General features: G+C 39.1%; 1 protein-coding gene across 2 annotated transcripts in view; it reads left to right on the forward strand.

The window, feature by feature from the left end:
* The first annotated feature begins 3362 nt into the window (after positions 1–3362).
* Positions 3363–21828, forward strand: part of LOC6052624 (GTP-binding protein Di-Ras2) — a 66532-nt gene continuing 48066 nt past the window's right edge. Inside the window, exons 1-3 of one of the 2 annotated variants that reach the window (XM_038259470.1) lie at positions 3363–3485; positions 3895–3929; positions 13798–14173. In XM_038259470.1, coding sequence (XP_038115398.1) covers positions 14009–14173 — 165 coding nt within the window. In that variant the 5' untranslated portion in view covers positions 3363–3485; positions 3895–3929; positions 13798–14008. The remainder of the gene's footprint in view (positions 3486–3894; positions 3930–13797; positions 14174–21828) is intronic. The other variant, XM_038259471.1, reaches the window with a different exon arrangement.

Genomic DNA, 21828 nt, shown 5'->3' on the forward strand with positions numbered 1-21828 from the left:
TTATTAAATTATTAAATTATTAAATTATTAAATTATTAAATTATTAAATTATTAAATTATTAAATTATTAAATTATTTAATTATTAATTTATTAAATTATTAAATAATTAAGTTATTTAATTATAAAATTATTAAATTAATAAATTATTAAATTATTAAATTATTAAATTATTAAATTATTAAATTATTAAATTATTAAATTATTAAATTATTACATTATTAAATTATTAAATTATTAAATTATTAAATTATTAAATTATTAAATTATTAAATTATTAAATTATTAAATTATTAAATTATTAAATTATTAAATTATTTAATTATTAATTTATTAAATTATTAAATAATTAAGTTATTTAATTATAAAATTATTAAATTAATAAATTATTAAATTATTAAATTATTAAATTATTAAATTATTAAATTATTAAATTATTAAATTATTAAATTATTAAATTATTAAATTATTACATTATTAAATTATTAAATTATTAAATTATTAAATTATTAAATTATTAAATTATTAAATTATTAAATTATTAAATTATTAAATTATTAAATTATTAAATTATTACATTATTAAATTATTAAATTATTAAATTATTAAATTATTAAATTATTAAATTATTAAATTATTAAATTATTAAATTATTAAATTATTAAATTATTAAATTATTAAATTATTAAATTATTAAATTATTAAATTATTAAATTATTAAATTATTAAATTATTAAATTATTAAATTATTAAATTATTAAATTATTAAATTATTAAATTATTAAATTATTAAATTGTTAAATTATCAAATTATTAAAATTATTAAATTATTTTTTTGCCATTTTCTTAGTTCGGATCATTTTCGGAGTCATATTTTAGTTTGGAGAAATTTAGAGAAGAAAATAATAGAAATTTCGTGTTTCGATTTTCCAGAGTAAAGTTTTGGCGAGAATTATCAAGCACTAAATACCTAGATTTTATAATTTGGTGATTTTTTATGGCTTTAATTTTTTAAAATTTTCGAATTAATTTTTTTTCTGAATTTGTTTTTAAAGCAACGATATTTAAAGTGTTGTAAAAAATGCTAATATTGTTTCAGAAATGGCAAAAAAGATTCCATTTGGTACAGGTGCGATATGAATCCACAACTGATCAACGGTACTGATCCAAATGCCTTCTGTATTATTCTTTTTTCGTTTAAAATTTCATTCATTATGTTACTCTCTTCTATGTTTGTCGCGATTTTTTTTTATATGGCGCGGATTTCGCGCGGATTGGGTTTTGGGGTCGGCGCGGATCTGGCGCGGATTTTTTCTCGACTTTTCCGTAACAACCTCACGTGAAATCCACTCGAAACAAACGTGAAGGGTTTTTCGCAAGCAATCAGCTGGCTTCAAATGATTTTCAAATCCAATTGACATGTGAAACACGCGCAGGTCAAAGGAAAAGCATGTGAATTTATTGTGTTGGTTCTTTTTGAGCAACTCACGTGAAAAAGCATTTGATTTTGCTATGTTGGCTTCTTTCAGTGTATCGAAAACATTTTTTCCAATATCGCAAACATTCTCGATGATGTCGGAAACTTCCAATGTTTTCGAATTCGTCGCAAATATTTTTCGGATCCAACGACCAGATTTTGTTCCGTGTATGTATACGTGAAGGTGGGCCTAGGAGGTCAAAGTAAAAAGATCAATTTGGGTAATTCTCTACCAACTCACACGAAATCGGGAAAAGTTGCCCCGACCCCTCTTCGATTTGCGTGAAACTTTGTCCTAAGGGGTAACTTTTGTCCCTGATCACGAATCCGAGGTCCGTTTTTTGATATCTCGTGACGGAGGGGCGGTACGACCCCTTCCATTTTGAACATGCGAAAAAGAGGTGTTTTTCAATAATTTGCAGCCTGAAACGGTGATGAGATAGAAATTTGGTGTCAAAGGGACTTTTATGTAAAATTAGACGCCCGATTTGATGGCGTACTCAGAATTCCGAAAAACGTATTTTCATCGAAAAAACACTAAAAAGTTTTAAAATTCTCCCATTTTCCGTTACTCGACTGTAAAAATTTTGGAACATGTCATTTTATGGGAAATTTAATGTACTTTTCGAATCTACATTGTCCCAGAAGGGTCATTTTTTCATTTAGAACAAAATTTTTTATTTTAAAATTTCGTGTTTTTTCTAACTTTGCAGGGTTGTTTTTAAGAGTGTAACAATGTTCTACAAAGTTGTAGAGCAGACAATTACAATAATTTTGATATATAGACATAAGGGGTTTGCTTATAAACATCACAAGTTATCGCGATTTTACGAAAAAAAGTTTTGAAAAAGTTACTTTTTGCGTTTCTCTTTGTTTCGTCGTCCGTGTCTGTCGCGGGTGACCATGAACGGCCATGATCGATGACGACCAACTTTTTTAAAACTTTTTTTCGTAAAATCGTGATAACTTGTGATGTTTATAAGCAAACCCTTATGTATATATATCAAAATTTTGTAATTGTCTGCTCTACAACTTTGTAGAACATTGTTACACTCTAAAATAACCCTGCAAAGTTAGAAAAACACGAAATTTTAAAATGAAAAATTTTGTTCTAAATGAAAAATGACCCTTCTGGGACAATGTAGATTCGAAAAGTACATTAAATTTCCCATAAAATGACATGTTCCAAAATTTTTACAGTCGAGTAACGGAAAATGGGAGAATTTTTAAAACTTTTTAGTGTTTTTTCGATGAAAATACGTTTTCGGAATTCTGATTACGCCATCAAATCGGGCGTCTAATTTTACATAAAAGTCCCTTTGATGCCAAATTTCTATCTCATCACCGTTTCAGGCTGCAAATTATTGAAAAACACCTCTTTTTCGCATGTGCAAAAATGGAAGGGTCGTACCGCCCTCCGTCACGAGATATCAAAAAACGGACCTCGGATTCGTGATCAGGGACAAAAGTTACCCCTTAGGACAAAGTTTCACGCAAATCGAAGAGGGGTCGGGGCAACTGCTGTGTGAGTTGGCGGAGAATTACCCATTTACGAGTGGTTTCATAGTCTTTCCTCAGTAAGGTGAGGAAGGCAAAAACAGGCAGAGGCAGTGTAATAATGAATTTCATTCCGGCAAAATTTGTTTGTGTGATTCATATTTGTACCGATGTTATTTCAAGTAAGCTTTCCCGATTTCTCAAAAAGCTATGCATATTGGTGCTTGTGCTAATTTTCCTACTATTATATACCAAACGAACTTGAACGGTGGCGCGCAAATACACAGAATTTCCCCTCCAGGGGAAAATGATCCGAAGTTTAACTGTTGCCTGGCAACCCCCGATGGTGGCGTCGGTCGCTAGGATGCTGAAACCTGCTGCAACTTGGGAAGAAAAAGTTCTTTCTGGTGGACGGACTCACTTCACGTGCCCCGCCGTAGAAACATCTCGTTTGCTGTTGTGACAAAGACTACCTGTGTTGTTAGAGTTTTTTTTTCTTCTGCAATCTATTGGGTAATATATATGTGTATTTGCAATGTATACATATGAATGTAACTAGCGTATTGTTTCAAAAAGTAATTTACAATGCCGTTGTTCTGGTTATGGCTTGTGCAAAATCCTAATTCTACTCGTGCTTGTAATGCGACATTCGCAGTAGCCACCCAACGGGACAAAGTGTGAATCAAACCATTTCCACTTATGTGATTTATTTGAGCTCAAATAATCTATAATAGATTCAGTATAGCGAGTGGAACTAGTGCATGTAAATAAAGTGATGATAATTTAGTGCAATGTGCGTGAAAAAGGACTTTTTGCTACAAAGTTACAATTTGCTGCTACAAAAATGAGCCAGACGAGCTTACTCCAATGCCTATTTTCTACTAATCTTCTTCTGTCTTGTGGCTGATCTTTTACATAACAGCAGTGTAAAAAGCAGGAATGAACTTCACCTAAGTGGTAAGACAATTTCGTTTGGTTTATTTTTTTTTTAATTAGTTGATTGTTCACACGCCCGTTCAAGTTTTCCATTTCAAACCAATTTTACTCAAAAATCAATACCAGAAAATCGTCAAACTTCGTTTTGTTTAAACGTTCCTATTGTTGTTTTCCGTACCTCAACCCCGAATCGGCACATTACTTCGTCTCGAAACATCATCATACGTCTGGTCGGCACAGGATCAAAATGTGGGCTTGTATGCTTGTGTGTTGTGCTTGGGTGTAACATAAATTCTCTCAGTAGACTGCACCCGATTATTACGCTCTTGGATGCATCCCGGCGAATCCAAAATGGCGGTGATTGGTTCACTCCAGTGGTCGTAAAACTTGAACATGTGGATATTAATTGATTCCGAGAGCATGTCAACACAGTCATTTGAGCAATTCTCTGAGATTTTGTTAATTCCATTTTTTTTGTATATTTTAATCCGGCTGTAACTTTTTTGGTGCCTTCGGTATGCCCAAAGAAACCATTTTGCATCATTAGTTTGTCCATATAATTTTCCATACAAATTTGGAAACTGTCTTTGTCACTAAAACTTGATTTTCAAAAAATACTATTTTTATTTTTTTTCATTTTCTGATATGTGTTAGGGGACATACCGAAGGCACCAAAAAAGTTTTAGCCGGATTAGAAAATATAAAAATTAAAATTAAAGAAAAAAGACTGATTTCATAGAGAACTGCTCATGTGTTAGAAATTTTAACACATAGCTTGATATCGAAGCCATTATCGCTTATTTGTAATAAACCCTTATTTTTTATTTTTTAAGTGCAACACTCGGCTTTGATTTAAACCTACGCTTTCACATAATTCGAGATAATGTCCGAAAGACAGTGACTCGATGTAATTGGAATTAAATAAACGGAATTGAAAGTTGTAACGATGGTTACAAATTTGCACAGTCACTGTAACGGACAAATTAAATTTAAATACGATCTTGAGCTTGCGACGGTTGTGACGCTCAAAGGGGTTAGGGTAGCATCAAGGTACCATTAATGTTCCGTTTGGTCTAAAACCGTGTGATGCAATTACCCGAAGGAGTGATACGATTCGGGTTAGGTTCGGGTTTCCTGGGGTTTCGTGCAAGGAGAAAACGCTGGACTCGACCTCTAACATCTCGACCACCAAACGGACAACAGCACAATTGGAAACACTTGGAAAAACCCACGCGGGAAGAAGAAGGTAGAATATGACAATACGACATTAAGACACAATTGTAACACATCTTTTCAATAAAAACAGTGAACAACTACTGTAAATAGCCCCAAAGTGAGAGAAACAAGTGTACGATTAGGGAAAACGCAAAACAGGTAAATACCACCCAAATGTTGGGCAGATTTAGGGGAACGTGTAAAACAGTGATTAACATAAAACGTGCCGACAGAACCCCCCGTTCAAGTGTTTCCACAGGGCCGTAGAGAGAGAGGTTAGATTTGGTCGGTGACCCAACGTCGACCGGCACAACGTCGACCAAACCATCGTCGACCAGCAGTCTCGACCACAACCACGTGTGTGCCGCCATCTGCCGGATTTCGGCGCAGACAGCCGAGACACCTGTGAGCGTGCGCTGCGCACGCGAATACGCACGACCCGTGGACGGAACAGAACAGCGATCGTAAGTAGAGTGAAAACCGTGGACGACTCCGTAGGGGACACCGTCAACCTCCCCGAGCCAAAGGATCCCGTCGTGGCGGAGCGTAGTTTCGGCTACTCTAAGTGGAGCGAGTTCGTAGGGGCCCCACCATCACCCTGAGCAAAAGAACCTTCACCCGCGGCGGGCGACATTCGCCTCAGATCGGTTCCGTACCGTACGAACCACCACGTGACGAACATCCGAGTGTCGTGTGGCGCTGCCCCGACCATCCACGTGTCCAACGCCAAAGCGCTGCGCGGCGCAGTCCCGTCACCCACGTGTCAAGATCCTCGACAGCTGAAGATCACGTGTAAAACGTCCGAGAGTGCCAACCATCCGCGTGACGAACATCCGAGGGTCGCAAGGCGCTGCCTGACCATCCACGTGGCGAGCCAGGTCTGAAGCCAGTCCGTAGGGAGCATTCGTAACCGCTCCTGAGCCAAGGGACGTCGTCGTGGATATTCCGCCTGCCGGAATCGTGTCGACCATCGCTCGAACTGTGACGGGCCTGTAAGGGGCCCAAACCCCTGAGCCATAGGGCAGTCACCCACGACGTCCGAGCGTATCCGCCACCGCGGTCGTCATCTCCAATCGGTCGGTCGGAGATCGACCTCCTAAGGACATCCGCATCACCCGCGAGCCCGGTCCACATCACACGTCGTCGCCACCGCCGAGCTCGGCCTTGAAGCGCGTCCCGAGTACGCTGGCGCCGTCGACCCGCCGCCATCCGGTTTGCGCGGGCTCTGAACGTGGTGGACTACAAGTTGTCGGCTCCCGTTGCCGCTGCCGAGTTCGGCCCAGAAACGCGTCCCGAGTACGCCATTGCTGTCTATCACCCGCCCTCCGTCCTCGGAGGCCCTGCACGTGTCGTCATCGAGCCGGTCATCGAGAAAAGAGCAAGTAGCACCTAGGTTTTTAAGGCATTGTCCCCCCCCCCCTTGAATGAAGTGGTGAATTAAAGCTTAAGTCTGAAATCCAATGAGCTTTTGTATTCATACCGATTAGGAGTTGCTTTGGCTGTGGAAGGGGGAGAGTGTGAAAGGTCGAGTCTGAGTTGGGGGTGTAATTTGGTGACCGAAAGGGTCAGGAAATCTTTTACCATCTCGGTTCATACCACGTGTCGGTTGCTGACGGTGACTCGGTGGCACCGTTACCTTTTCCACCTGCCCTGAGTTGAGCAGCCGGGTCGGGCTTTAATGAATTTAGATCTTGCCGGTCCGCGGCCGTCATCGGCCTGGCGCATATAAGTGGACTTGGTTCTTGGCAAAACGTCTAGACAACCCCCGCCCGTTACAAAGTATTATACTACACGCGTGCTCTACGAGCGAATTTGCAGCCTGACGTTACAACACAGGAAAATTTCGTTTTTTTCAATATTTTATTGAAAAGTTCATGATTTTGCTCTGTTAATCAATATTAACTATAGACCCTTTCATGTTTTAAAACCTGAAATTGACTGCTAAATCGTATGCCGTAATGGGTTTTTGAGAAAAGTAAGCTTTTTTATGCACCGCTTTACAACGCAGACTTTTACAAAAAAGGGTGGTTTCTTTGCGAATAAATTTCCAATTTTGACCTATCCAGTTTCATTCGACGAGAAATTAATCTTATTTTCAGCATATGACTAGTTTTGGAATGATGGTTTCTGCCAACCAGATATGGTGCTTGAAAACACGACATTTTGGTTTATTGAAGTTAATACGCAAGTGAAGTTAAAAGTGGAGTTAACAAATCTTTGAAACTTTGAAAAAAAATGGTTTTAGGAGCCTTAGAGTATGGGCGAAGGCGCCGAATATCCATATTGGCACTTAGAATTTTAGGGAGATTTGGGGGTTAGGGGGAGATTCGAACCAAAAACCTCTGTATTGTGAGTCCAGTGCGCGGTCCGGAAAAATTGAAAATTCTATCGGTGAAAATTGCTTGAGCCACCATGCGCCTCCTCGCATGGTACTGTTTATAAACCCGGAAAACATATTTTAGCCTTCCTCACCGAGGTAAGGCTCTGGGGGGTGAATAGAGCGGGGTAATACTCAACACAAATTTCATCATTATTTCAGATCCGGCTCCAAAAATGTACAAAAATATCTTTCAAAAGGGATTTCGATTACCTAACCAACGATGCGTTGGATGATGGACTTGAAAACCGTTTACATACACTCAAAAAACTTTTCACCACAAGGCCGCATGAAAATATATGTGATTATTTTCCATACAGTTAATCATGCAACATTGACGTGAATTTCCGGTGGAAGCAGAATCTGGAGCGATCCGAGCCGAGGATTTAGCATGAACTTCACGTGAGATATGCATGATCCTTCATGCATTACTGACATGATCATCGCGTGAAGGCTGCATGAATTTTATTGCGGCTTTTGTTCCTTTCTTACTTTTGTTTTCTTATTCTTTAACTTCTTACACTGAAAGAAAGGCACATAGCAATATCACATGTTTCACACGTGAATCTGCCCCATACGACTTGGCATGTGAATGTCATGTGCAAATCACTTCGAAAATTCTCATAGCGCGACCCGGTAAATTTAAAAGCAAAACACGTTAACTTCATGTGACAACGCTTATGAATTTGTAATGCTTTTCTCATTATTGTTAAATGATTTTGTAGTCTGAATCGAACGGTTTTCCAATGGTTTTCAGGTGTTTAAAGGGGGTTTCTTTATTTTTTACATTAAATTTAGTGTTGAAAAGGTTTCAAACATATATATTTTTTATTTTCAAAACCAAACATCTTCTTGGATACATAACTTTAAACCACGGACGAAATTAAACTATACATTTCACTTCACTGGCATTAAATTTGCTCTGCTACACAGCCTGGAAGTGTTCGGACCAGGTCCCGACGGCGTTGTGCTGAGCTGTGTCCATCCAGGCGCTCAAAAAGAAAGCCCTGCTGGGCCGATGTATCGTCACCGACAACCTCAAACACTTCTCGATCCGGCAGCTGGCGGATCCGAAGCCCGCCTTTGATGTGCATGACGAATCTTGACAAACACCGATTGCAATCTTTCGTCCGGGATAACAGCTCCGGATCGGAGGAGGTTCCTTGGACGATCTCTGGCCGATTTTCTGGAAAAAATAAAGTTAATCCGCATTAATTTCATTCAATGATGGGTTTCTCTGGTTCTTACTTACCATCAGCGCACAAATAGAAAAAAAACTACGGTAATTAGTAAGCAAAAAGGAGCTTTTCAATCCGAAAAGCAAACTTTGCACCATCATCGTCTGTGGCCATCTTACTTATGAAGAATTTTGGCCGTATGGCACCCCAAAACCAAAACATTTCAAACTAACGTGCTTTTCACTTTGAAATTGAAGGAAATGTCGAATGGGGCAATTCTAAGTGAAATTCATTTGAATATGAAATGAATAGCATGCGAAGGAAGAATGAATGATCTTTCGATAGCGATCAGCTGATTTTGAATGATTTTCACATCCATTTGACATGAAAAACATGTGTGGGTCAAAGGAAAAGCACGTGAATTTATTGTGTTGATTTTTGGAGACTCTCACGTGAAAAAACACTTGAGATTGCTATGTTGGTTTCTTTCAGTGTACTAAATAATACGCACTGCAAAGTTTTTATAACTTTTATTTTGAATACATTCAAAATGTCTAATACAACGTTTCACTTACAAATCACTTCCGTTACACTTACACTTACACCTAGTAACTAAAATAACACTTGCGGAAGCAGGAAACCGCAGCAGCTTCTCGGGAAGGCGACGTGTCGTTCTCATCACCGCAGTCAACAAGTTCAGCTACCGGGAGAAGATCGATACATGAAACTTGTTGGTGGGTTTGTCCGTTGCTGCTCCTGCAAGCGACGGGGGAGACTTTTGTCGTGCTTTTCCTGATTGCTTGGTTCCACCTTTTGATGCTCGTTCCGATGTCCAACGTAGGCCGGCATGTTCTAAAACTGTGATATTTTGTCGCATGAAAAAACATAAACGCACAAGTTAGCGTTGAATTATTTTTTAGAAATAGAAAATACATACCCTCCGTTTCAAAATATTTAATTGTGTACATTCACCAACTAATTTACACTCTTAGAAAAAAAAACTAAACTGAACAGAATGTACTTCATGCCTGGTCAACCGCCGGGAAGAAACTGATGATCGGAATCCTCCAGCAAGCGAGCCGAAATTTTCAGACATGAAAATCATGCAACCTTCCCTCACTCACTCACACAAACAATTTTTCACCACAATGTTGCATGAAAAGGCACATGGATTTTTTTCCATAGCAGTTCCCATGCGGATGTTACATGATTATCATCCAAACTACCCATCAGCTGACTGCAAGCCACGCCTCCAAATTTTCAGGCATGAATTTCACGTGACATTTATTTGTGTGAGTGTAAGCTACGTGAAAATCTATCAGAATTGACTTGAGTGCATGGCGAAAGTTGCATGACTCATGTAAAACGTTGTTCTGGTCTAAAAACTGGCCGGCACCGGAATTTTCATGCAACTTTGTGGTGAAAGGTTTTTTGAGTGATACATTTAAGAGGCAGTGTTTGTAAATATTGCCCGGTTTGTTCTAGAGGTCATATGGAGGTGCTCCGATTTGGATGAAACTTTCAGCGTTTGTTTGTCTATGCATGAGATGAGCTCATGCTAAATATGAGCCCTCTACGACAAAGGTAAGTGAGGTAAAACTGGCTTTGAAGTTTAAGGTCGAAAAAAATCTTAAAATTGCTCGCATTTCCGTAAAACTTCATCAATTCCAACTTTCTTAGATTCAAAAGGTCTTTTGAAGCCCTTCAAAATGTGCCATAGTCATCCAGGATTGGTTTGACTTTTTCTCAAAGCTTTTGCAAAATACTGTTGAATTTTTTTTTTAACCCTAATATCTTTTTACAACAGCCTCCAACACCCATACTCCTATGGGTCAAAAGTTAGGGAATTTCGTGGACTATAAGCTTACGGTTTAACTTTATGACCAATCGCAGTTTTTCTCATAGTTTTTCGATTTTTCTATAACAAACATTTTACAACGTTAGTTTTTACCATATAGGCCGCCATACCCGGGCAGACGGTAATAAAAAAATTCATGCCATTTCAATAACAAATACTGTTAAAATAACAGAATGTGTTATCGAATCTTCTTAAAAAATCCTTTTTTGCAAAAAATTGTTATTGGTTTGATTTTGGTTGGAAGCCAAAACAACTTGGGAATAGCATTTTTTGTTATGCAAGAATACCGCCAACTGTTATTGGGATGATCGGATTCCCAAGTAGCACTCATAACTTGTCGTCTGTTGAATAATAGTTAGACAGCTGTTTTTGATCAACATACGAGAAAAATTTCAACGTTAGTTAAATAACAGTTAGTTTCAATACTTGAATAAATGACTTATGTAACTCTTGAGATTTCTGCCACACAAGTGTTAAAACACAGTCAACTTCACTCTTTTCCAACTTTAACACACAACATAGGGAATATTTTCACATGTTTGTTAGTGCTTACCCTTGCTCCTAACTCCATCCAATTTGATGATTACCACTATTTAAACAATTTATTTTGGAACACTTTTGATAGAAACTTGCTTGCTCACTTCCTATTGAGCTATTTATCACTTTATTTCACTTGAAAAAACTTTTTATGAGCTGTAATTGAACGTCAAAGTGCTGATATGCCAAGATGTTGTTCCCTCATCTGCAATGTTTTACTCGAAATCAGTTTGTTGAATAAAAACAGTATTGCACAGTTTGTTTCACTGCTTATCTAACATTGTCATGTGACGGCATCTTCTAAAAAATGGGTGTGGCCAACCATTCTATAAATAACCTTAGGTTTTCTCGCTTTGTTATGTTACAAAGAATTATTTCACTTCACAAAAAAAAAATAAGAAATCCATTTGCGTTTAGCTTAGAAAAACATGTATTTCGCGTCCTTTTCGCCCTCACTTCTGGTGGTTCTCAAGGCCTTCTTTGACCAACTAGCACACTTCTTCCTTCCGCCATCTCTCACCCTCTTCCCCCTGCAGCTCCTCCGCGCCGCGCCACGGCCTCATGGCTGGCCACTCCACGTCCGACGAACTCCGCACGTTCCAGATCCCGGCAGACTTCTGGGCCCCGCCGCCAGTTCTTTCGCGCCGCCACGGCTCGACCGACCACCTCGCGGCCTCGTGTCCGCGGCCTCCCGCCGCACGCGCTTGACCCGGATTCGAGCCGAGTTTTTCCGGTTCCGGAGATAGAACAAAGCTCCTGGTAGTGCGCGTCGCTACCGGTCCCTTAGTGAACGCCGATGACCGCCGTAGATGACCTGGAATGAAAACCGATTGCGCGTTCCGCCAGCGTCACAAAATTCTCCCGACTCAAATCTTCCTTTTTTTGCGTCGACTCGCGCAAAAATTCCCGCAAAAGTGCGTGTAGACGCTAGCACAGGCTGGGACGAACTGGCCGAGCCCGACGGCTGACGAGCCGAACTCCCCGCAAAACTCTCACGGCCCTCATTCTCTCGTCTCGCGCATTGCTCTCGTCCAAGTTTTGCTCTCGCCTACTGTCGACCGTCCGTGTGGTGGTGTGATCGGGTTTGACAGCTAGTTGTGTGTGAGGGTGAGATGATGGGCTGCGTTCAGTGGCTCAACATACTAACTCTGATCTGCTTTACCCCAACCAGAATGCTTGAAATTTCTTGTTTCTTCTCCAAATTACAACAACAAATCTTCAAACGCTACAATTACACAAATGTTATCGGAGAATAGATTATATAACTGATGTTCAACATACATATTCAACTTGACATTGCGTGTTGTTAGGTGGTGTAAATTTGTACATGAGGAATTTAGAGTTTCAAAAATGTTTATGTATTGAGTTTATGATAGCGAAAACAACAAATCAAAATCATACCGATTTACAAAATTACTCCGTGGTAAGGTAATCGAAATGACAGTTGAAACGGTTTGTTATAACAAAGTTATATAGTGGAGTTATAAAAACTGACTTGAAACAAACTGATATAACTTCAATTCCAATGACAGCCTTCGTTGGAGTTAAGTTCTTTAGTTAACAAAACAGACAGCAGCCTTCTTATTGACGCTTGGGCCAGCTTGTTTACTATGAAGCCCCGTGGAGAGATGCGGAAGCGCGCCTGGATCTGCCGTGGAGATAACAACAAATCGTCAAAGTCATCGGATCGAATCTTGGGAAAGAGGAAGTTCATCAAAAAAGGAAAATCTAAAAGTTCGCCATGCAGGGAATTTCACACTAATCACATGCGCGCCATGATTGTTTTTTCTTTTTTTTTTTAAATTCAGTTTCGAATTATTTTAAATAAATCTTGCAGGAACAAGCGTACTTTTTTATTAGCTTCGTCGTTGATTGAAAATCCAATAAGAAACGATTGTTTACATGTAAGTTAGTCGACGGTTAGATAGCTGTTTTCAATCTTATTTTCCTTTCCAGTGTGTGCTTTGATTTGACAGCACAGCCGTAAACCACGCCCCCTTTTTCGTTGAATCTCTTGTTAGATAGCACAGTGTTGTCAAATACATTTGTACAACTTACTTTGATAACTTACATGGCAAGTTAAACAACAAGAAAAAGTGCGCTTTTTCCACTTCACAGGAGTTGTAGAACAAGTTGTGATAACGAGGTGGATTGGTTATACAACAAGTTAGGAAATACGTTTATCTGACAAAGTGTGTTGCTTGGGATTAGTTGTTAAAATAACAAAAACTAATAATAAAGATTTGTTCGAAGAATAGCGAAAAATGTTATTGGTCTATTATCACAATAACAATCCAATAACAATAAAATCATAACGATGAATAACAAATTTTGTTATAAATAACATAATATGTTATTGGCTTAGTATTTTTAAATATCAAAAAATGTTATTCCCAAGATATTTCCGTCTGCTCGGGTAGCAGCACTTTTTGGTCTCAATTTTGTCATATTCGGAATCCTTGGCAAATTTCACGTAAGTTAGAAGTATTTGAGTTGTTGTTTTTAGAGCAGAATCATAGCCTTACCTCAGTGAGGAAGGCAAAACTCACCAAATGCAACGAATTAAACATTTTAGGATTTTCAATTGTGTTTTTTAAATATAATAAAGGCGATTTAAAAAAAAAAATAATCAAGTGTGAGCTCAAACCGTCACATACTATTTTTACCGATTTGCATGTTTGTACCTATTAAATTGAGTAATCATATTTATTTTTTCTTTTTCAGAATATACTACAAAAAGCTTCTCTGCTCTTGACAAGTAATTTGATAAACTTTTAAACCCTGATACTGTGCTACATATTTGATACAAATTGACTGTTAGGAGAGGGGAGGTGAAAATCTAGGAATTCTGCAGAGGGTTATTTGTGGGACCAACTCGTTACACACTCTGTTGAATTGTATATGCCAACTTATCAACTACAAACTATTTTCAAAAATGTCTGACGTTGAGCGTATACGGCTGGTGATTCTGGGCGGGGCAGGAGTAGGAAAAAGTTGTATCATCAAACGTTTTCTTTTGAAAACGTACTCGGACAAGTATAGACCAACTGTAGAGGATTTGTACAATCGAGAGTATGATTTTGGCACCGTTACACTCAAGGTAAGTTTATTATTTGGCTGTTTGATGGTTATTTTCTAGTAGGGGAAATTCTCGTATGGTTGGCAGGTTAAGCACTCTCTCCAATTAGCTGATTTTCACTATTTAAACAACAATTTTTGCGAAACTTTTGATAGAAACTTGCTTGCTCACTTCTTATTGAGCTATTTATCACTCGATTTCAGTTGAAAACGCTTTGAATTAACTTTAATTGAATATCAAAGTTCTGACCTGCCAACATTAGAGGCACGCTAGAATTAGATGCTGTTCCCCTTCCGTCAACGTGAGTGAAAACTTGAGTTAACATCGTTGTCATGACTCGCTCAGTTGACGGCATGATTTTTCCAAATTTTAAATCTGGGAATGGGTACATCTTTTCATTAAAAAAAATGTGTAATTTTACCTCTAAAATGTGTAAGTTTACCATTTAACCAGTATTTTGGCACTTTTTTCAGTCTTAATTGAGGTAATTTTACATCATAAAAGAACCTTTAAATTTTAAACCTTCCAAATTTATACATCTTTTTACTGTATGCTGCTCAGTTTTCACAGTCACTAATCTGATAAAAATACTCTGTTTACAAACTTACTTTTAGACTTTTATAAGCAATCAAATATGGTCTTATTTCATTTCGTTTGTGGAGAAACGTGGCATAATAATAATTATTATTTTGTATAGGAGATTTCTCGTAAGCTGTGCTTATGTTTTCCTTAGAAAAAAATCTGCTTCCGTTGCATAGCAAAAATATAGCCTTTTTCAACTCATTTTTATTATCGGCTTATCTTTACATTGCTCTTAAATTACAGCTTACAAACAATATTTTTACCTGCAAAAGTTATGAGAATTGATCGGGAAGCTTAGTGCGCCAAAAATTGGTATATTTCTCCTTAATGAATCAAAAGTTGAAATGATTGTGCTTTTTTGTGCAAATATTTTTTTTTGGTCCTGTTTAGAGTCCCAAGTATGGCAGTATGGCTTCTGGAGAGGCAAGGGTAAATACAAGCGACAGTCTAGCCTTTCTGGCCACAGGAATCGACATAGCCCGTGGTAAGAAACACCAAATGGCTTCTGTCTTTCTAGACATCAAGGGTGCATTCGATTCAGTCTCCATCGAGGTGTTGGGAGTAAAGCTGCGGCGGAGCGGTCCCAATCCGACGATGTGAAACTTCCTCATCAACCTGTTGTCAGAAAAACACATGCACTTTGTGGAAGGTGATCTGGCAATCACCCGGATAAGTTACATGGGTTTGGCACAAGGCTCACGCCTTAGTCCATTGATGTATAACTTCTACGTCAGCGACATCGACGATTGCTTGACCGGAGACTGCACCCTTATAGAGTACGCAGATGACGCAGTGGTTTCAATCGCTGCCAAGAAAGAAGTCGATCTGCTAGAACCCTTGCAAGATACCCTGAACAACTAGGTCCATTGGGCAGTTGGAAAGGGTATTGAATTCTCTGAAGAAGACGTTTTTATGTTTGTTTTGACAAAACAAATGTTCAACAAAATTCCAAGTTTCGTGCAACAAATTAAGATAATAACAATTTCAAATATGCACGTTAAAAAAATATAAACTAAAGCTTCTAACAATTATTATAATTTTATACAAAGAAAATCAGTTACCAGTTTTTTAACGTTATAAAATTTTTTCAAGAAACTTTGGCATTTTATTCAATTCAACAGAAAAAAAAACTATATTTTCCTTATTTCACAAGCAAGAGAACCATTGGAAAGTTTCAAGCTCTAAATGCTCTCTATTATTTTTTTTACATTTTGTTACCTATTTTGAATAAATTAAGAAATTGAAATTAAATAGCGAAAACCATTTTTCTCAATTTCTCAAGCAAGGAAATCAGTGAAGAGTTTTTAGCTCTAAATGCTCTCTTTGGAAATTTGCCATTTTATTAACTGTATTCTAAATATTTGTTTAAGCAAAGAACATCAGTGAAGAGTTTAAACTCTGAAGGCTCTCTATGGAATTATATTTTTTTTTAATTTTTCAAGCAAATAATTCGGTAAAGTGTTCAAGCTCTAAATGCTCTCTATGGAATTTTGCCATTTTATTACCTGTATTCTAAATATTTTTTTAATTTTTCAAGCAAGAAAATGTTTGAAATGTATAAGTTCTGAATGCTCTTAATGGAATTTTGCGCTTTTTTTTATTTTTTTTTTGGAATATTGCGCTTTTTTTATTTTTTTGCTTGATAATAATTTAAATGAAATGTTTTTTTTTTTAATTTAATTTCGATAGCTTTTAAAAAAAAATAATAAAATGGCAAAATTACAAAGAGATTTCCTTTGCCTGAAAAAAAAATAGAAAAATTGGTAATAAAATGGCCAATATTCATAGAGAGCATTTAGAGCTTAAATATTTCACTGATTTCCTTGCTTTAAAAAATAAAAAATATTCAGAATACAGGTAATAAAATGGCAAATTACCATAGAGAGCATTAAGAGCTTAACCTCTTCACAGATTTTCTTGCTTAAACTCTTCACTGATTTTCTTGCTTAAACTCTTCACTGATTTTCTTGCTTTAACAAATTTTTAGAATACAGGTAATAAAATAGCAAATTTCCATAGAGAGCATTTAGAGCTAAAAACGCTTCACTGATTTCCTAGCTTGACAAATTAATAAAAAATGGTTTTTGCTATTTAATTTCCATTTCTTATTTTATTTAAAAAAGGTAACAAAATGTAAAAAAAAATCTTAGAGAGCATTTAGAAATTTCCAATGGTTATCTTGCTTGTAAAATAAGGAAAAATAGATTTTTTTCTGTTGTATTAAATAAAATGGCAAAGCTTCTTGAAAAAATCTTTATCATTTGAAAAAGCTGTTAACTGATTTTCTTTGTAAAAAATTAAAATAATTGTTAGAAGCTTTGAAATTTTTATTATCTTAATTTGTTGCACGAAACTTGGAATTTTGTTGAACATTTGTTTTGTCAAAACAAACATAAAAATAGGTAAAAATTATATTGTTTCTAATATTAACTACTTATCAGTACAATAAAAGAATGTATAATTTTATAAATTTGTATAATTTTATCAGAAACTTCTATCAACCATCCAGACGAGGGCATTTAACATTACTCGATTTTGTTTTAAAAGGACCAATAAACCAAATTTTCAGCTTTTGCTTTTTGGGTGTTTTTGAAACCGCCTTGAGCCTTGAGGTATTAAAAAACACTTTAAAAGCAAAAACTAAAAATTTGGTTTATTGGACCTTTTAAAAAAAACTCATTTAGAACTCTCTATGAACACACTGCTATACTAGTTATCACTTCAGACGATCTCTACCAAACATGCTTCATATTACCTGTGCCTACGACGAGGTCGCTTTGTGTTTGTCACAAGCAGTATTTATTATAAAAATAGTTTTTATTTTTATTTCGGTATCTATTGAAGATAGAGCTTTAATTTCTTCGAGAGAGTTATTTATTTTTGGTAGTTGAGCAACTTTGTCGAAAAAAAAAATATTCTATACCTTGTATCTTAGAAAATAAATAGTTTTTTCTTGTTTATCACATTTAAACTCAAACAAATTGTAATGACGTCTGAGAGAATGATATAGAACCTTTTGGTACCAGCAACTTTCTAGAACATGTCAACTTTCTAAAACTTAGCGTTTTTGAGATATATGCAATTTAATATTATTTTTCCCCATACAGAGCTGGCTCTGTTCGCTGCATACAGAACTTAGCTCTGCTCTACCACACAGCAAAAAATCCGATGGTAAAATCGCATGCAAAAGCATGCACGTCACCTTTGTGAGAAAAAGCATGTAATATTGTATGAGAAAACGTGTACACAAAAAGCATGTACCGAAGAAAAAAAAACAGGTCTGCTCACCCCAAAAATAACATCAATCCGGCGAGAGTCATATTTATATTCAAATTACCAAGTCCGCGCCCCAACCCACTCGGCTATCTCGCCGCTATGAAAATGGTAGGATCTTCACCGATGTAGCTGTAGGTTTCACATACATCGTATGCAGTTAACACAGTATACGACGTACGGAAAACCTACTATTAGATTGGCATTGATCCATCCATTTACATAGCGGTGAGATAGCCAAGTGGGTTGGGACGCGGACTTGGTAATCGGAATATGACTCTCGCCGGATTGATGTTATTTTTGGGGTGAGCAGACCTGATTTTTTTCTTGGGTACATGCTTTTGTCTCATACAATATTACATGCTTTCTCACAAAGGTGATGTGCATGCTTTTGCATGATATTTTACACAGAATTTTTTTTGCTGTGCATACAGAGCAGGTAACGAGTTTTTATTGAGCCTGTAGAGCTCAATGCGTCTCTGCCCTCGAGGTCTTGGCGGGAGTATTGCCTCTGCAAACTCGTTACTACAAATTGTCTCACCGGTTCCTGCCCCGGTGTGATTACAGGAATAAACAGGTATTTGACAACTTTAAAACGTTGCTGAACCTTCCAATTGAGTCTCGGCGCATGCTTCTTTATTATGACTTCATGTCATCGTGGGACTGGAGCCCGAGCACAACGGTACAGCGCACGCCTCCGTTAACCAGCAGTACACTGATTGGCTTCGACATTTCGATGAAAGCCGATACTCGCGGTATCCCAAACCATCTTCAGCGAGGCGTTGTACCGTCGATTTTCGCATCAATGTACAACAGATTCTTCACCGATGACTCCAAGCTCGACGGATGTACGGGCTTCGGTGTTTATCATGAATTTTATCAGCTGTTTTTAAGCTGAAGGACTCGAGTTCGGTTTATGTCACAGAGTTAGCCGCGGTTTACTGCGCACTGAGAATCATCGAGACCATGTCACCTGAGCACTACTTTATCTTCACCGGTAGCTTTAGTTCTGTTGAGGCTATCCGGTCTCTAAAGCCGACCAGGGAGTCTGCATTTTTCCTCACGGAAATACGCAAGACTTTAAACAACCTGGCGGCCCAGTCCTTCAGCATCACGGTGGTATGGGTCCGCGCTCATTGCTCGATTCCGGGTGTTGGCGCCGAAGGCCGGGCACGACCAACAATGACCAGGGGAACCGATTCCTCGGAAACCTTCTTCGTGGCGGACTGTATTGACCACAACTCCGGCGGAAAGTACAATTTGTGGACTCAACTTCCGAACTTCACTTAACGTTTTCGGTGTTGGGCAGCAAACACTTAATCACTACTTATTGGCTTAATTCTTTACTTATTCGATTTAGTTTCTTAACGTCTTAGCACTCGCGAAGTTTTGGCGTCCTTTTCTCGTCGAACGCTACTTCCGAACTGTCCCAGTTCCGCTATCCGCTCTCCTCCTCTTCCTCCTTCCTTCGACCACGCGCGCAGTTTTCCGTTGCAACGGTGTCGGCCGGGTTGCCATCGTCGTTGAATTCGTCGTAGCAGGCCAGAGTTGCCGTCAATCAATTTCGAATCAGCTCGAACAGCCTCCCCAACAAAAAGCTACAGAGAATTTGGAGTCATGTTGTCCGGGATTGGTAGAAAGGCCAGTTTGTGGATGGGGTGCGTAAGTGTTCCTGTCTTGGTCCGAATGTCCGCGACGCGAACGATGTTGTCCGGTCCAGGTATCGTTCGTTCAACTCTGCCCAAACGCCAAACTTTCGGCGGAAGGTTATCCTCCTTAACCAACACCATCATTCCAGGTTGAACGTTGGGGTTCTTGCGTGTCCACTTCGTTCTTGCTTGTAGCTCGACCAAAACTGATCTCGGAGCGTTTGTACGTTTTGCCAGCGTGAAAGTCGGTTGGACTGGATTCCATCACAAGACGGTTCAGGAATAGCAGTCAACGGGCGATCTACCAGAAAGTGTCCTGGTGTGAGTACCTCTTGATCGCTGGGATCATTCGAGTGCGGAAACAACGGACTCGAATTTAAGATCGCCTCGATCTTGTCCCGCCCGTGTGGATCAATCGGACCGCGCACTGGACTCACTATCCAGAGGTCGACGGTTCGAATCCCGCGGCGGGCGCTCTAAAATTCTTTGTGTAAATATGGGTATTCGGCGCCGTCGCTCCGTGCCATACTTTCATACACTTAGGAGCCCAGGGCGGCGAAGTCCTTGTAGATAAAAGGAAGACACTAGTGGTTGGTACTAGCAATGGTGGCCGACAGCTATAAAGTCAACTTCTTCGATCTGGCACAGAAGTGTAGCAAACTCCATGATGTTGAGGCCGGCTTGTCGGAACACCTTGTTGAGCACAGTTTTAACGCTTTTGACACCAGCTTCGCAGAGTCCGCCGAAATGAGGTGCACGGGGAGGTATTCCACAAATTCTGGCGCGGCTGGCAGAACGCAAACAGCCCCCTTTCCATCATCTCGCTTCGGAACAGGTCAGCTAACTCCTTTAGCTCGTTTTTTGCACCAACATAGTTGGTACCGTTGTCGCTCCAGATTTCTTCCGGTAGCCGGTGAAACGTTTCAGAGCAGCCATGAACGCCGCCGTCGATAAGTCTTCAACAGCCTCCAAATGGATCGCCTTTGTGACCAAGCAGATAAAGACACAAATGTATCCCTTCACCGGGGTAACCCTGCGGATGCCCTGCCGGATAATAATCGGACCAGCAAAATCGACCCCAACCTTAGAGAAGGCCGGTGCTTGTTCAACCCGACTGCTTGGTAGGTCTCCCATGAATTGATCCGCCAGAAACATTTGACACAACTTCTCGTGACATACCGCACCGTGTTGCGGCAGTTGATGACCCAAAATTGCTGCTCAAGATGGCCATCACTCCGGACGGTCCAATGTGCAGGTTCTATTGATGAATGGCCTCGATCAGTCCTCGCACGATGGGATTCTTGCTCGGTAAGATCCACTGATGTTTAGCACTGTACGGCAACCTTGCGTTCCGCAGTCTGCCCCCGACTCGCAGCAGGCCATCTTCCAGAAATGGGCTTAGATTGTCGATGTACTTACAGGGTTCGTTGGACATCGCGCGCTGAATCTCCTCGGCGAGGTCTTCATTCTGAACAACTCGGACGATGGTCTTCGTGGCATCTCGCAATTCACCGATGGTAGGATACTGGCTGGTGATTCTGTTCTCCCTTTAATCCGTTTCTCCCGAACCTTAACACGAATGCCAAGATGCGCTGAAGCTTTCGGAACGAGGTCGCGTACTTTTTGAAGACTGGCAGCTTCTTGTAAGCCGTCACAACGTTGACTACGGCCTTCAACTCTGGGATCTCCTCATCCGGCAACGGTGGTGGCACTTCCATCTGATACACGACCGTTCGCATGTACGTGGGACCGTTCCAAAACTTGACGCACACGGCCAGCATCCTGGCTGTAAGGCCGCGTGAAACGACGTCCGCAGGGTTGTCCTTTGTGCGTACGTACTTCCACGCGAAGAGGTCCCCCGTCGATGTGATTTCACGAACGCTATTTCGCACAAAAAGCTCCAGTTGCTCCAGTGGCTTCTTCAACCGCGCTAGCACTACCTGGATGTCGGACCAGAGGACCATCTCACTGAACTTGACGTTTATCGCTGGAAGGAGCTTCATAACGACACGGTGCAGAAGAAGTACTCCCAGCAACTCTAGACGAGGTATGCTTTCTAAGTTGATCGGTGCCACTCTAGTTTTAGCCATAATCAATACCATTGTTGCAGAGCCGTCGGAGAAGATGCACCGAATGTATACGCAGACCCCGTAGGCGACCTTCGAAGCATCC

This window comes from Culex quinquefasciatus, chromosome 3 (genome assembly GCF_015732765.1).
Source record: "Culex quinquefasciatus strain JHB chromosome 3, VPISU_Cqui_1.0_pri_paternal, whole genome shotgun sequence".
Taxonomy (NCBI): domain Eukaryota; kingdom Metazoa; phylum Arthropoda; class Insecta; order Diptera; family Culicidae; genus Culex; species Culex quinquefasciatus.